Source organism: Rhea pennata, chromosome 10, assembly GCF_028389875.1.
Source record: "Rhea pennata isolate bPtePen1 chromosome 10, bPtePen1.pri, whole genome shotgun sequence".
Classification (NCBI taxonomy): Eukaryota; Metazoa; Chordata; class Aves; order Rheiformes; family Rheidae; genus Rhea; species Rhea pennata.
In genome coordinates this window covers 1,911,720-1,927,070 of record NC_084672.1, presented here as the reverse complement: position 1 = coordinate 1,927,070, position 15,351 = coordinate 1,911,720, and the positions used below count along the sequence as shown (strand labels likewise).

General features: G+C 39.1%; 1 protein-coding gene across 2 annotated transcripts in view; it reads left to right on the top strand.

The window, feature by feature from the left end:
• Positions 1-15,351, top strand: part of PIAS1 (protein inhibitor of activated STAT 1) — a 58,866-nt gene that overhangs the window by 28,188 nt on the left and 15,327 nt on the right. For both annotated transcript variants that reach the window (XM_062583687.1, XM_062583686.1), the window contains exons 3-6: positions 11,146-11,230; positions 11,844-11,891; positions 13,465-13,555; positions 14,226-14,360. In XM_062583687.1, coding sequence (XP_062439671.1) covers positions 11,146-11,230; positions 11,844-11,891; positions 13,465-13,555; positions 14,226-14,360 — 359 coding nt within the window. The remainder of the gene's footprint in view (positions 1-11,145; positions 11,231-11,843; positions 11,892-13,464; positions 13,556-14,225; positions 14,361-15,351) is intronic.

The window sequence follows — 15,351 nt, the reverse complement described above, 5'->3', positions numbered from 1 at the left end:
GAGAAGTTGGGAAAAGCACATTTCTGGATGTGATTCTCCCCTGAGCTTTCCCTAGTCAGGGTGAAGTTGTTGTTTGGAAGCTTGCCTGAAGTAGCCTTCTGCTCCTTCAAGAGATGATTATTAATTTGAAAAAGCCTTGGGGAAGGGAATTGCACAGCAGGGCACTTGATCATGCATTCTGTACTCAAATATTTCACATAGGTAGATAATACAGAAGCTAATATGAATAACAGCTAAGGAAATCAAATTTGCTAACTTTTTTTTTTTGTTATGTCAAGAACAAAAGGAGGAAATGGATGTTACCTTCTTGCACTTGTTTCCTCCAAATGTAGCTCTGAACAACCAACATGTGGATTTTATCACTGTTAGGCAGGATACATGGCAAAGGGGCAATGCAGTGGTTTGTCCATCCATACCCTTCTTGCCAACAGCTATTGAGGATCTTTGGTGTGGCTGACTGGAAAATGTGTGACAAGGTAATGTTAGGAGGCTATTGGCTAAGTTCTTTTTACTCTCCGTGGCTTACAGCAGTGAGTAGAATGTTTTCAGGGGCAGCAGAGTTGCCTAGCTAGTTGAACTTGCAAACTCAGTCTGTGCTGCTTAAACCTGCCCTTCTTTGAAGAAGGGAAAACAGCAGGTAGGCACCATGGACTGTGGGCCACTACTGCTGCTGCTCTGCTCGGAGACCAGATTCCCTCCCTTGGCCTTTGGAGCATTTGCACTACACTGCTCCTGCTTAGCGCTCTGTGCCCTGTGGCTAGTGCGGACCCTTATGGTTACGCTGGCTGTGCTGCTGAGGGATGGCTACGTTTTCTTTGGTCCTAAGAGGATGCGCTGCTGCTGCTTCTGAGAGGAAGGGAAATCTGTCAGTGTTACTGGAGCTGTGAAACTTGATCCATATTTTATTAGCCCTTCTGCATTGCAAAGTTGAGAAAACATCGATATTGGATATTTTTGTATATGAGTCAGTTAGGAATGCTCTGTATTTGTTCTCGGTGTATGCTGGTGGATAACTCTGTATACTGAGCTCTGGCAGCACGATGGAGAACTGAGCGCTCTGTGCCATGGGATGCAATGACTTGAGGTGTGTGTGCATATGTAAGAGATACATATTTTGATTTTATTGTTTTTCCTTTGGAGGAGAAAGTTATCCAATTTGGCCTAATGACAAAACTTAACAACAGTATGTGAAAGTTGCCTTGCTAATATGACTTCTTTGTTCGTGGATATTTTTCTTTTTCCTTTAGTAGAAACTCCTTTAAAAAGGAGAATTATTCTTTGCTAACTTCTTAAGTAAAGCTGAAACTTTCACGTAATGTTTTCCCATTTATAGTCTTCAGCATATGGCGCTACTAACTGGTTGTTAAGCTTAGGGCTAATTTTCTAAAAGTAAGTTCTAATACGCAGATAAGATCTCTTTTGTGTGGTGAAATGTGTTTACTATGAGATGATTAACTGAGTTCCAAATTTCTGCTAGCTTATTAAGGAAGAGACATTAGATACTCAAACGAAATCTTTAAAATACTACTTCTTGTACAGCATGTGTCATTTGTAATTGCTTTAGCTATGTAATCATTATAAAAAACATCGTAACTAGGTTACGGGTCTTTGCTTACCTGTTAGTAGCTGGAAATTAAACTTTCCTTTTCAATTTAAAAGGTTAAAGAGGCCGTGGGCTATGCTACTCTTTTAAAATTGCCTAAATGGAGCAGGGATATTCATTCTGCAATTTGCTGTGCTTCAGTTCTTAAGAGGTGTTTAAAGCATCTTTGGAACCTAGATCTGAGCTGTGGAAATCAGGATTTTTACCTACATGTTGCAGCTTTCTGGAAAGAGGAGAGAAGTCAGGCTTTCTGGGAAGTCTAAATACTGCTTATGTAAAAAGCATTACATCTTGCCTGCTAGACTCTAGGTCCTTCTCCACCAGGTGAAAGGAAATTACGATGGTTCTGCTGAGGCTTGCCTTCATCTACTTAAGTTTTAGTTTCATTTCCTAATCTGTGGGCTCTGATAATAGTGTTTCTCCAGTAATGCAGAATTTCACCACTTGCGCTTGTCATAAAGAAAGTGGTTGACAGAATTATGTGCTTACTAAACAGCATTTGTGCTTCTGATCTATGCTTACCTTGAAATTTTCTTTTAGTGCATGATTGATCATGGTTACTTGGACATACTACATGTTTGAAGGTGGATCTTGCAACAAATCTGACCAAAATCTCTAGGGTTACTGTAGTTGTAAGTTACAACTATTAAACAATTAATTCAACACACTTGGAAATCTAGTTTGGAAACGATGAAAGTTTTGCTTGGCAAGTATTTCTCCATTTCATATATCAGTAAACTGATCTATTGCTCTGTGTAATCTCCATCATGGTTTATATAGAAGTCATGCTTTCACTCTGTTTGTTGTTTTTCTAAATGTACTTTGTGGGAGGAAGTTCAACAAAACACTATTCTCAACTCGAGCCTGAGCTTTCTGACTTCCGGTTTCACAGCTTTTAATTGTGCAAGACTAAGATGAAATAGTAGCTCTCTTCTGTTCATGTGCTATAACTGAACTAGAACTGCAGTGCACTTAGTTTCTTTTGTTGGCTTCAAATTTTATTTGCCTGTGGTATGCCTCATATATAAAGAAGAATCTTTCCGTAGTCTTTTCTTGTAAGTATGAGGTAGTTTTAACCAACTGCATAGCTCTTTTGCTACAAGAAAAGGAATAAAATTTATTACTGTTCACTTTAGCAGATTGGTCAGGTTCCTTGTGCTTAGAGCTGAGGTCACTCAGATTCCAGGACACTATAGTATATGGACATTTTCAGACACAGCTGCTCAGATGTGACTGGATCTAGGCACCAGCTCTGCTTCACAGGATCCAGCTAGGATATTTTTGTGATAATTAAAGCCTTCAGTAGAAAGAATTATGGCAAATGATGCAGTTGACTCGAAGCATGTAAGCAATCCATTAATAATCGGTGAACCAGTCTAAGTTTAAGAATAACATCCCTTTAAAGTGGGGATAGCAGTAGTGTTTGCATATAATCAGGGAGGAAGCTGTGCTATTGTAATACATACTTCTAAGATTTCCAGATGCAACTGAGATGTTGATATCACTTAGTAGGTGTTAGAAAGACTGCTGGACATGAAGGTCTCCTGTAATTTGGAATCTTAAGAACCTTTCATCTCACTTTTGGATGGCTTTATGGAAAAAGTGGTGTGGTTTATGCTAATCATAGTAGTGAACTTGATAGGGACTCTGTTATCTAATCATAAATTTTAAACTTAATTTTTTGCTTCAGGTTTAAGATACTGCTGCTGTTAGGTTTATTAAACTGGTAACTTGTAGACTAAAAATACTGTAGGCCTTGTTATCAGAATACCCCTTACGGAGATGTCATAGCTTTTCAGTACTGCTCATGTGAAGTACTTCACTGCTGTCTGCGCTCTGAGGAATAGAAGCTAAAATTTTCAAGCCTGGATGGCAGCATTCGACTTCTGGGGTATGTATTTGAGTGTCTAAATAAATCAAGTGATTTAACTTGCTCAAGTATGCTGGATAGCTGCAGGTCTTCTTGATGTCCATGAGATTTCTAGTGGCTTATTGCTTCTGGAAAACCAGGCCATTCACATTTAGATACTGAGGAAAAATTTGGGGGATCTTATCTTTAGTGCCTGTATTTGGATTTCCCCTGCCCTGGAGCTAAGCAGCAATCTTGGATGGGGTATTTAAGTTAATGGAAGTATAGCTGGGTTGTTCAGCTGTCACTTTGCTCGGTGCTCAGAGGTGTAAGCCACACTCGGGTTCTGTATCACACAAACAAAGAAGTTGTGACCATGGTCTGATTTAATTTAGGAAGATGGTAGATGGAAATGTGTAGTGGGTTGGTGGGTAGTGATGAACACCAGAGTACTACTGCTGTTCCGTGTGAGAAAGCGGTGAAGCGGTATGCTGTCACGGCATCCTCGCTACGAGCCACGGGTCCTGTCCGTGGTGCTCAGGCGTGTTGCGTGTCTGATGCATTTTTCCAGTCAATCCCACATCCCAGCCAGGGTGTGAAGGCACAAGGTGGGCCGGGCTTCCTCCCCTCTGCCAGCCCAGCCATGTTTGTTCCCTGTGAGCAGAGTAGAGTAGCGGAGTCGCTGCGAAGCACCGTGGGCCCAGGAAGGGCAGTGGGCAAGAACAACACCTGCGTAGACTGGTTATTTACTCCATCAAGGTAGGGTGGGATGGGAAAGAGTTCTGGCATGGACGGTCAGGCTGAAATTGGCCCTTAATACTTGCTGTCGGCCTTCAAAAATGTTCATAGCTCAAAAATTCTGTAATGTGTGACTTTAACAAGTGCATAAATTTCTGTCCAGTTGCATGGAATTTCCAGTTGATCTGTTTATGCAATGTATCATGAAAAGTAATCAAATATATAATATTTATGAATTAATTGTAGCCCTTGGAGTATTTCTAAGCTATTTTCCTGTATGTGTGTGTATATATATATGTAGAGAGAGAGAGGTACTATTTCAAAATAGCTGCTTTCCTTCTCCTTATTTTCTGCCTTTCCCACCCTTAGTATAGCTATGCACATTACTTCTGAGTATTAACTGTTAAAAGCTGTTTATGTGACTTAATTTATAATTGCAGTAGACTGACCAGAACCTATGTTCATTTTTTTCATCTATCACACTGTCATTTCACAGTAGTACAGTGTGCTTGTGAGTCTAATGTAATTGTAACCTGCGGAAGTGGTTAAGAGCTGGTCACCGCCATCAACGGAAGAATGACTTGTGTGTTTGCTGCGGTGCTCTGAACCCTTAAGGTTAGGCAGCATCCATAAGCGATTGAAGTGAAGTGAAACAGCAGAGGTGTCAAAGCCAGTGAGTGACAAAAATGGGCATCTAGGGGTGGCCTTAGCCCAAAGTGCTGGTTTGGTGTGGCCAAATTCTCACTGGCAGCGGGTTCGTGCAGGACGTGCTCCGTTTCTGCGCAGCCCTACGGTCTGCTCAGCGTGGAGCGTGCTGTTTCAGCCGGGCTTGACGTAGCTCTAGGGAGTAGTGATGGCCTTTTCTAGTGCCGCAGCAGGGAGAGCGGCTCTGTGAGGAAGGCACAGGCGATATCCTGTGTATTGCACAGCCTGGTGCCTTTAGCAGGTCGTGGGAAACCCGGGGGTGCAGCGGGTTGCTGTGCAAAAGGTGCTGCTCGATTCTAAAAGATGGTGGGAGCGTGGTGCTAAAAGGTTGTGGTTAGAAGGAAGGAAGTATTGATGTATAAATGCTTAAGCTACGCAGGAACTTCATAAATTGTGGTGGTTTTTAAAGGGCTGATGATGTCCTGAGACGTAGGTCCCAGGAAGGTGTATCCTCCCCTGGGAGCAGCTTGATTTCTGCCCCTGCGCAGCTATTGCGAGGTACTGTCCGTAGTCATTTGACCTCACCTCCAAAAGCGATTGCATAAACGAACCCATTTCTGGATTGGTACAGGAGGACTTGGAAAAACTAAATTATTAAGAGCTCTCTGTGTGCAGTACTGTATTACGAATTTCTTGTCTTCTCTTGCAATTTAACATAATTCAAAGCCTGTCTGAAGTTATAACTTCTTAAAAGGTAAACCTCTTCTGTACTTTAATCTGTATGCAAGAATTTTGGTCTTAACTTGGAACCAGTGTATTAACTTTTCAATAGTGATATTTGAAAGCAAAATACCTCTGTTGTAACAAAACGAGGTATCTTACATGTTTGGGAAAGAATTATTTATATGAGAGTTACTTATGTGTTGAGTGACAACTTCTATGATGTTTAGATTTTTCTAGTTAATGTTTTGACAAATTTAACTGATAAAAATCATGTACTATATTAGCTTAGTCAGTAAGCAATTAGACGTATGTTTATCTCACGTCATTTTGCAGAAATTTACTATGTTCCTGATACTCAACATAACTATTTCTGTCTACAGAAATAAACATGCTATTATTAGAAATCACTGGTAATAGGCCAGTTCAGTTATGGTTTTTCTCTTGTCCTGATTGAAGATAGTTATTGCAGTATAAAAGTAAGTTATATTAGTCAAAGTAAATTTCTGTATTAGAAGGTAATATATTCTCTCAACTATTTAATAAACTGCCCTTTGCAATGAAAGATGGGAAAGTTTAACCTCAGTGTGTTGGCAGTATGACGTTCAGCTGCAGTTGCCTTAGGAAGCATGCCACAACCTCACCAATATGATAGTATCAGATTCATTAAAAATTTTAAGGTATCTGCTCTTGAATGGAAATCTAAAGACAAGCTGTTTCTCAAGTCGGCAAGAGGTATTTTACTGCAGAAAGATTGTGTGACTATTTTTAGCCATGAGTACTGGTGAGGTGGAACAGAATATTTTTAGAGCTGTAGAAAATTCAGCCACTCAAGCTGTGTTCTTCCCCCCTCTGCCCCTCTCCTCACTCTAATGATGTAGGATTTTTTAAAAAATAAAGAATAAAATCAGTAGGAAATGTGTGTTTGTATATACATATATATACATGCACACACATGTATTTATACACATGTATTTAGACACTCCTGTAGGACAAGAGGATTTGTATAGTACTTGTCTGAAACTGTTCTCATTGACACTGGTTTAACTGAACAGTCTGCATGGAAAGTTTTTTATTATGCACTTTCACAAATTTACCCTTTCAGATATTTGAATTATTCAGGAAACTTTTTAGCAGTATTAGCAACAACAAAGTAAAGTGATACTTATAATTAGTGATATTTTTAAATGATTGAGCCTTTGTTCTTTAAATAACAAGAATAAGAGACACTTGTGCGTTGTGTGTTTCTCAAATTTCGTTCTGAGATTGCAAAGGATGTGGCTTATAAACCACTGCTAACTAATCCTCCAAGTTCTATACTATTCAGAAGAATGCTAAAGAAAAGGTTATAAAATTTGATAATTTGTAGTTGTGAAAAAATGATCTTGGCAACATTCCTCGAATGTTAATATTATTTTTGTTGTCTTGGCTAGATCTCATCTTTATTAGATTATATATTCTATTTTAGTCTGCTCAGTTTTCAGCTGGAGATTTATTTTTGCCTTTCTTTTGTTAAATAACAGCAGTTGTTTGCAGGGCACAGCTGCCATCTCTAGCCATCAAAATGATTTTCTTGTGTAAAATTACATGTGAGCATAATTCTGATTTGAAGCACACTCCAGATCTTTAGAAGTAGACTGTTTCACTTACCAGGACCTATTCGGTGCTTTTACGCCCAGCAGAAATACTAGATGAACTAGTAAAAATCTGTTAGCTTTTGTATGCTTTTAAATTTCGGACTACCACTAGCTCTTCCTTAGAGGTAAGTAGCAAAATCCGAAATCCTTAGAGGCAGAGGAGTTTGTACGGTCGGAGATGAGCTTGGTAGCCTAGTCGTCTATAGAAAACTGCTGAATTAGCTCAGATTAACATATTCTGCCTCATTTGTAGGGTAAATACATCTAGAAATAACATGCAGAGAATAAAAAGATGGTGAGAAAAGGTGTGTGAGAAGATCAGAATAAAGCACAGACTTCTTTTGAGGACTCCACAGAAAACTTTTCTCATCTCCCTTCCAACGCTTTTGTTTTGATCAGATCTGCCCTGCTGCGTATCTCCGTCCCTCCCAGACAAGCCGCAGACCCACCAGCAGCTTCCCTTCGCCCCCGGCAAGGCCAGAGCCCCCAGCTTTGCTCTGCAATAAGGCAGGAGTAGCAATGTAAATTGGTAGTTGGTTTTAATGTATGGTAAACAGAGTCTTTCTGAAGCTATTTGCTTTCCTTGATGTATTTTACTGACCTCTGCTTGAGTTGGCTGCTCGTGGGTTTTGGGTGTCCTGTGGTCGAGGCCGGGCTGGCAGCCGCGGGTCTGGTTCCCGGTGGAGCGGCCGGCTGGGAGGCAGCGCTGGGAGCACAGCGGCAGTTTTGGAAGCTTAACTGAAAGCTGCGAAACGGAAGCAATGCTGTTAACAGCCACAGACAGCCCTTGTAAAACTTACTGTGTCTTTAAATGTGGTAGCCCAATATTTTCCCTGCCATTCATGGACTCTTTTACAACTTGCTTGGTGCGTGTGTTAAGCTGGTTCTGCGTGGTGCTTGTGTAGCTTGTTCTTGTCGTTTCTTAGTATCATGCTGAGTGTAAAGATTCAAGCGCTGTCTTTGTGATTGGCTGAGATATGCCCATTTGCAAAGGTCAGACATGTATATGGTAGCACACACTGAACTGTGCAATTTGTGTTTAAATTTGCTCTTTTTCAGGTTGGCAGTTTTGCTTCCAAAAGGCAGAATTGCATCCTAATACTAGTTGGGGAGTCTCGCTGTAGCTTTTAGTTGTGCACAGTTCTGAGTAGTGGGGCTTCTTGAGTGCGCTGTACATTTTCTCTCCTCCTGTACTGCTCAATATGTCAAGAGCGTTGAAGTCTTTTAAAGATTGGTTTCTGGATCATCTTTCTCTAATTAACAAGTTGTTCCCTCTTTGCAATTTGGCACTGCTGCCAAGGGTAATCACAATGATTGCTTGTACACAAAACCAGTGTATTGAAAACACTGCCTGTGTATATTAATGGTGTTTTGCAGCTTAGAAGAGATCAAGCAGCATGTGATGAAGTACATCCCTGATCACTGGGGACCATTGATCTATCAGCTCATAGACTTCTGCTTACAGTCATTAAGATGAGCTCATAAGATGTTAATAGCCAAACATAAAAAGAAATGATGGAGGCCTTCAGTTTTTGTTCTTTGAGTTAAAATGGCAATATTTGAAAACAAACAAGCAAAAAAATTCCACTGCAGCTTTCCTGCTTACCTTTTTCAGTTTAGGTGAATTCTAGGTAAGAATAAGTTCAGTGACCATAGAGCACAGAACCCAGTTCTTATTAATGCTTGGCTTTCTGTGATTTTTTTTTTTCTTTAAGGGTTGTGAATTTGAAGTGGCTGTTTCTGCTGCTAAAATGTTTGATTCAAGCAAAAGCTATTTAATGCTTTGTTAATGTGCTAGAAATACAGCTCGTGAAGAAAACTTGAATTACAAAAGCTTCTGTGTCAGCAGTGAATATATTTCTGCATTTTCTGCCATTCTAACATGTAATGTTTTAATTTGGCTGATATCAAAAGCACCATGAAACTGAAGGTAGAAACTTGAAACTCACTTTCCAAGATCAAAAATTATTGTAGAGCAAAAATAAGTGTTGGATAAATAGCAGCCAGTTAAGAAGGGGGGAACTGAGTTTTGGGATCTCTTTTGCTGCTTTGGTCAGTTATTTTGTTCTTCCCTTCTTCTAGCATCGCACAAAATACGTATTAGCTGTTTGAGTCTATCTGTGAACTGGGAATGCTGCAAAACCCAAGCAGGCAAAATGCTGAGCAGCTGAGAGGGGAAGAGATGACTTGGGAGATTTGCTTTTAGATTGTTCTTGTTGTTAACTGCTGTTAAACTTCTCTGAGTAATTAAGTCCTTAATGAAGGTAGCTTTTGTTAAACATTCAACAGCCTTGTCCTACAATTAAGGATGTTGCAGTTCACAACAAACATTCCCAAGACTTCCCTGAATTTCTTTAGTAAAAGAGAACTAAAATTTCTAAGGCAAAGCAAACAGTTCATGGGAGAAAAATAAAAAAGGTTCACGCCACCTTTAAACATGTAAAAATAAGAAATAGTAACAAATTAATTTAATGGTCTGACATGCAAGGTTATTTAAGTAGGTCAGCTAATTTCTCTTTTGTTGATTACAATATGTATTACTGATTTTTGTCATAGCAAACAATAGGTGTAAATATATATACACAAAATTTTATAAAAGATTTTCATTGCTTATTGTAAATGTTTATATTTCCTGCAATTTCTTACACTAGCTTGATGCTTCATGTTGCACCCTGTCCACATCGTGCTTTTGAATATTACAGTAGAATGTTTTATTAAAAAATGTGTTTTAGTTCCTGTTTGTGTATTTCAGGGAACACTTGGGATATACCCAATATGATAATTGTGTTGGAAATGATGGGAAAGAAAATATAAGTACATGAATATAAACAATATTCAAGAAAATGTAATTATTTTAAAAAATATTTACTATTGCCAGGATTTTTGCAAAAGCTGTTATTCAGCGTAGGTTATTTATTCTTGCCCACGTAGAGTTAGTGGTCGTGTGCCCACAAGTCTGAATAATGAAGAAGGTATTACAGATCACGCAGTGGCTCTTCTTGGTCTGTTTAGAATGCAGTAATTACTCCACACAGTAACTAACAGATGAACTACATATGGTTGTTGCATATAATAAAATAAAATTTATGTGTTTTATAGCATTAACATACAAGAAAATATAAATGTAATTTTGTGAGTTTGCTGCTGTTAATATCTATACTGAATCAGTGTCTATTCTGTGGTTGTTTCTAACCTACCACATGGTGGTTTTAACAAAATATCTGAAGTATCACCTCAAAGTATTCACTCATCTGCCACTCAGAATTGAACTGGGAAGTGTATTATAGGAAAAAAAAAATACACAATATAGTCATTGGAGATGTTTAATGTTCTTGGTTTTTCAGCAGATGTGTTAAGTACGATTTGTGCTGTTAGAGTTCTGTAGCACAAAGCTGAAGATTTCATATCTAAGTTGTGGGTATTTCATGAGATGCTTGTATGCTATATACTTGTTGCATTTAACTATAAAATATTCTCTTCCTGAAGCACCTAGAGGAGTTGTATATGTTGTACTTCTCAGGCGCTCTGCTTGCTTTCACAGGCTAATCCATGATCTTATGTGTTAAAAGAATTAAAGAAAAGTTGTTGATGAGGATCCCTAAACATTTATTATTTAATATCAAAGAATGCTTACAGTTAAGTTACCTTGACTGATAGAAAGTCTTAAGCTGATTTGTCTCTGCTTTGCTGTCGTCTATATCACATTTTAAGGGTACAGTTTATATATAAATATATAGATTGTTTGTTTTGTTTTCATTTACAAAAGGCTTTAAATGGCACTTTTTGGTGGTTTTGAAATTGTTTACAGAAACAGATGCATCATAGTGCTATGCTTGCTATAAAATTATATAGACATGTGTATATATTTATGTAGACACTTTAATGAAAGGGTATAGCTCTGATTATTCTCTATTTGTGTTTTTTAAAAATGATGCTTTCTTGTTTTCTTCTAGCATCAGATAATAGTCAGCGATTTCGAGAAACCTGCTTTGCGTTTGCACTGACACCACAACAAGTGCAGCAAATCAGCAGTTCCATGTAAGTGAGTTTTATTGATAGTACAGTATTTAAACTCCAAAAAAATGAGCTTACTTTAACCTTTACTTTATAATGTGATCTTAAAGTACACAGAACAGTGCATAGTGCTTCAGATAATACTCTTTTGGGCAGTTCTTTTCTCCTTTGCATGTAAGGTGATGGAAAGGGAAAACAGCAAGGAAGAGAGTATTAATGCCACCACTGTCCGGTGAAGACTGGATAGATTTCTGTTATACTACCTTCTGCACAAATAATGTAATTTTCCTACTTGCAGCCCTTTTTCAGTGCTGGCCAATTTCTGTGTTGAGTTCTATATTTACTCAGTTTAAAGATATATGTAGTGACCCATCAGAATTTGCTTTACAGTATACCAAAAGAAGAGAATGGTAGGGGTGAAATGAGAATGTAATTGAATTATTTACTCTGAGAAGTAAAAAGTACATTTTTTAAAAGAGTGTCTTAAGAATGGTGGTTTGTTTGACCAGAGGAAGGAAAGTGTGGTATGCAAAAGGGCTGGCACACACGCAAGGGCCCGCTTACAGCTAGCTCTGAAAAAGCGTTAATGATCCTATTATATAATAACACATTGTAACCTGTGTTTTGTCTCTGCCAGGGATATTTCTGGGACCAAATGTGACTTCACAGTACAGGTCCAGCTAAGGTATGCGTTCATATGGCCTGTTCTTGATGCTGCTGTTTTAAAAAAAATTTTGGAAATATAAAGTATCAGATATATGCTCCCTAGCAAGTCTGTCTTACCTTTGTAGAAGGAGTCTCATCCTACTGTGTGTTATCTTGCGAAAAGTTTGTTGTTGGGGATTTGAGCTACTGGCTGCTTTGGAAAGGGCAGACTTAACTACTTGTCTTTGTTATATGCAGCTTTCCTGAAGCTCCTGGTGGCCTGATGCCTGGCGTGTCAGAATATTGCATATACTGCATGCTATAACCAGCTGATTTTCTTCAATTCCTTGTTTTAGATTGTGCGTATGCTCCTTTCCTTAACTCCGAATCTATCAGATTCCAGGTGCCTTGACCTTCAAACTCCATATGCAGGGAGGGTAGTTTCTTCTAGCAGAGATGGCAAACACTGTATTTGCTGGGCATGGCAACCCAAGATCTACTTTTCTGCTGAGAATGGAAGGCAAGATTTTGGGAATCACCGGACTTGATTTTAAAATGTCTAAATAACCAACAGGTTGAGAAATTTATCAGAAGCCAATTAAATCCTTCATATCCCTGTAATTCTCTGTAAGGGTTTGAGCAGACCTTACATCAGAGCTGACTTTGCAGCTTGTCCTTGTCAAAGGCTGTCTTGCCTTCCATCCCCCTGCTCCGGGCTTCACTGTCTCACTCGTTTCTTGCACTGGATCTGGTGTTTGCATGACTACATCATGAACTGTTAACTCTGCAGACAGAAAACAAGTACTTTTGGGTCTTGTTTGTCAGGTTAACTTCTGCTGATCAGCAAGTTAAATTGGCTTGGTGTGGGGTCAGGTGAACAAAAGGGAAGGGGAAAGAAGGAGAGAAAACAAGGACAGAAGGTAACTCCCCTTTTTGAGAGCAGCAACCTGTTAGGTTCAACTGCGTTGAATAGCTGTACCCTGATGTGAAAGTATGTTTGAGTGTCCCTGGAAGAAATCCAGTGGGTTTGAGAGGATCCTGAAGGTCTGTCTTTTATATGCGCATTCCCTGCATCCTTGGGCCTATCAGCACTTTGTGGGGCAAGGGAGGATCTGTTGTGCTTTGGTTTCAGTAGCAAATAAGCCTTATTAGAAAGGCTTAGAAATAACGTTAGCAAAACTGGGCTGAACTAAAGTAAAAGGCCTGATGTAGCGTTTGATGCTGTGGCTAAATAGCAGTCTGGCTTACTGAAGTTCGGAGGAGAGACAGCTGAACAGATAGCTTATATTGTTTGCGAACACTCTAGAAGTCGGGCAGGAGGAGTGATGGGAAAGAAGCTGGATGGTCTATCTATTGTAGCAGGAACCTGCCTGTCTGAACAGTTCTGTTGTTAGACAGACCCAGTCTGAGGAATTGGAGAAACCTGAGGAGGAACCTTTGGCCACCTTAACCCACACCTGTAGTTTGGAAGGGCTTTCCTGCTGTTTTGAGGACTATGTTTAGCAGGATTTGGCATGCTCTCATGGCTTGGTGGAAAAAAAATTTCCTTCTAGGAATGGGTGGTCTTTAAGTCATTTTAGAAGTGAAAGGTGATGGAAGCTCTTTACTTTCAGGTTTTGTTTATCAGAGACCAGTTGTCCACAAGAAGATCACTTCCCACCCAATCTGTGTGTGAAAGTAAATGGGAAACCATGCAGCCTTCCAGTAAGTAAGATATTATTTGGGTTTATATAATCAGATAGCAGTGTTATGAACTGTTTGTCAGAAAGGTGCATGAGCATTTATCCTAACCTTTGTTTTCACATTTTGGAGTGTTTGAATGAAGGTATGTAGATGAATGAAAAAAAGAACAATTAAGTAAATTTTTTCTCATGAGGCTGGTCAATAGATCCGGAAGGTTGATTTTCTAAAAGAGTGACAGTAAACTTTTATGTTCTAGAAACATCTGGTGAATCTGGCTGAAATTGGACCGGTTTTGGAGATCATGTGTGCAGGGAAAAGAATGTCACTGGCCAACAGGACAAAACAGAGACACTAACTTATAGTGCTGGGGCACTGCAGAGGCTTAGGTTGGGTGATTTTAGCCAGGCTGGTTGAATAGGAATACTGCCAGCAGAGAAAGGTGGGATGGCAAAGGCACCCCTTAGTATTCCCATGGGAAGGGTTAGGATGTTGTGTGAGAAAAAGGTCTTGTGAAATATCTGATATTGTACTGTCTGCCATGTATATTTTTAAATTGAAGAGGGAGTCTGGTTCAGGTGGAATACAGAGCTTTAATTGTGGCAGCATTTTTGGGAGAGAGGAGGAAGAAGGGAAGAGTTTGTGTTTGTGTTTGTTTTCTTTCTGAAAGTTAAAAAAATGCTTTAATTTCTAGGGCTATCTTCCACCAACCAAAAATGGTGTTGAACCAAAGCGACCTAGCCGACCAATCAACATTACCTCACTCGTCAGATTATCCACAACGGTACCAAACACAATCGTCGTTTCATGGACTGCAGAAATTGGAAGAGTAAGTAAATTTGTGGTACATAATGTCACCTGAGCTTATTAATTTCTGTTTTGGCATATGTATGAAAGATTTTAAAGATAAGAAAGTTTAACTGTGCAGAAAATACTTCATGGTTTAGCAATAGCCTGTTCCTTCTTTTGATTGCATTTCTCTGTTACTTTACGCCAGGCAGATATGGCATGCCTCCCTAGATCAGTAGCCCTCAAATTTTTTCGTGGTGTGATCTCTCCTCTTCGTCCACGCATCCACCTATCTTTGTGGGCCTAATTGAGGGCCCAGATAGTAAGTTCAAGAAATTTTACATTTGGGTTTTTTGTTTAACTTTAGACTTCAAGCTTTTCCTGATTTTGAGACTTGACAAACCTTATCTTGGATTCAGCTTTTAACTGACCTGCTAACATCTGACATTCTATACAGATCAGTGTTGTGTAACACTGAAAAAACAGACAACAAAGCATAGCAACTCAGTAGTGTCCGGGAAATATAACTTTTCTGTTTCATATTTCTGTTCTCACAAACATCCATATACTTAATATTAAGAAGTCATATTTTTATAATCTCCTTTGTATAGGAGGGGATTATAAAATTGCTGGTGTTCCACTGGACTAGTTAAATCTGAAACAACTTGCAAAATGTCTCTAAGTTGTTCCATGAATCAGTGCATCAGCTCTCACTGATGACAAACAACTGCTAGATATCCATTACAAAATCAATGCATACTTGAAAAATTGTGGTTTTGTCATTGCAGCCATTGTGTTTTTTGAATTATCCTGAGATGAAACTTTTTCCAAGAACTTGTCTGTGTACAAAGTCCAGGGTTCTTGAACCAAAATGGGCAAAACGCTTATAGCCCAACTGTGCACAGCAGCCCAATATAAAACATCGTATTGGCGTTTCTGTCCTTCCCTGTCACGATATATTTCTTGTCAAGTGTAAAAAAATCTGTGTTCAGGTTATAGAATAAATGAAGATTGAATACTTTTTTTTTTTT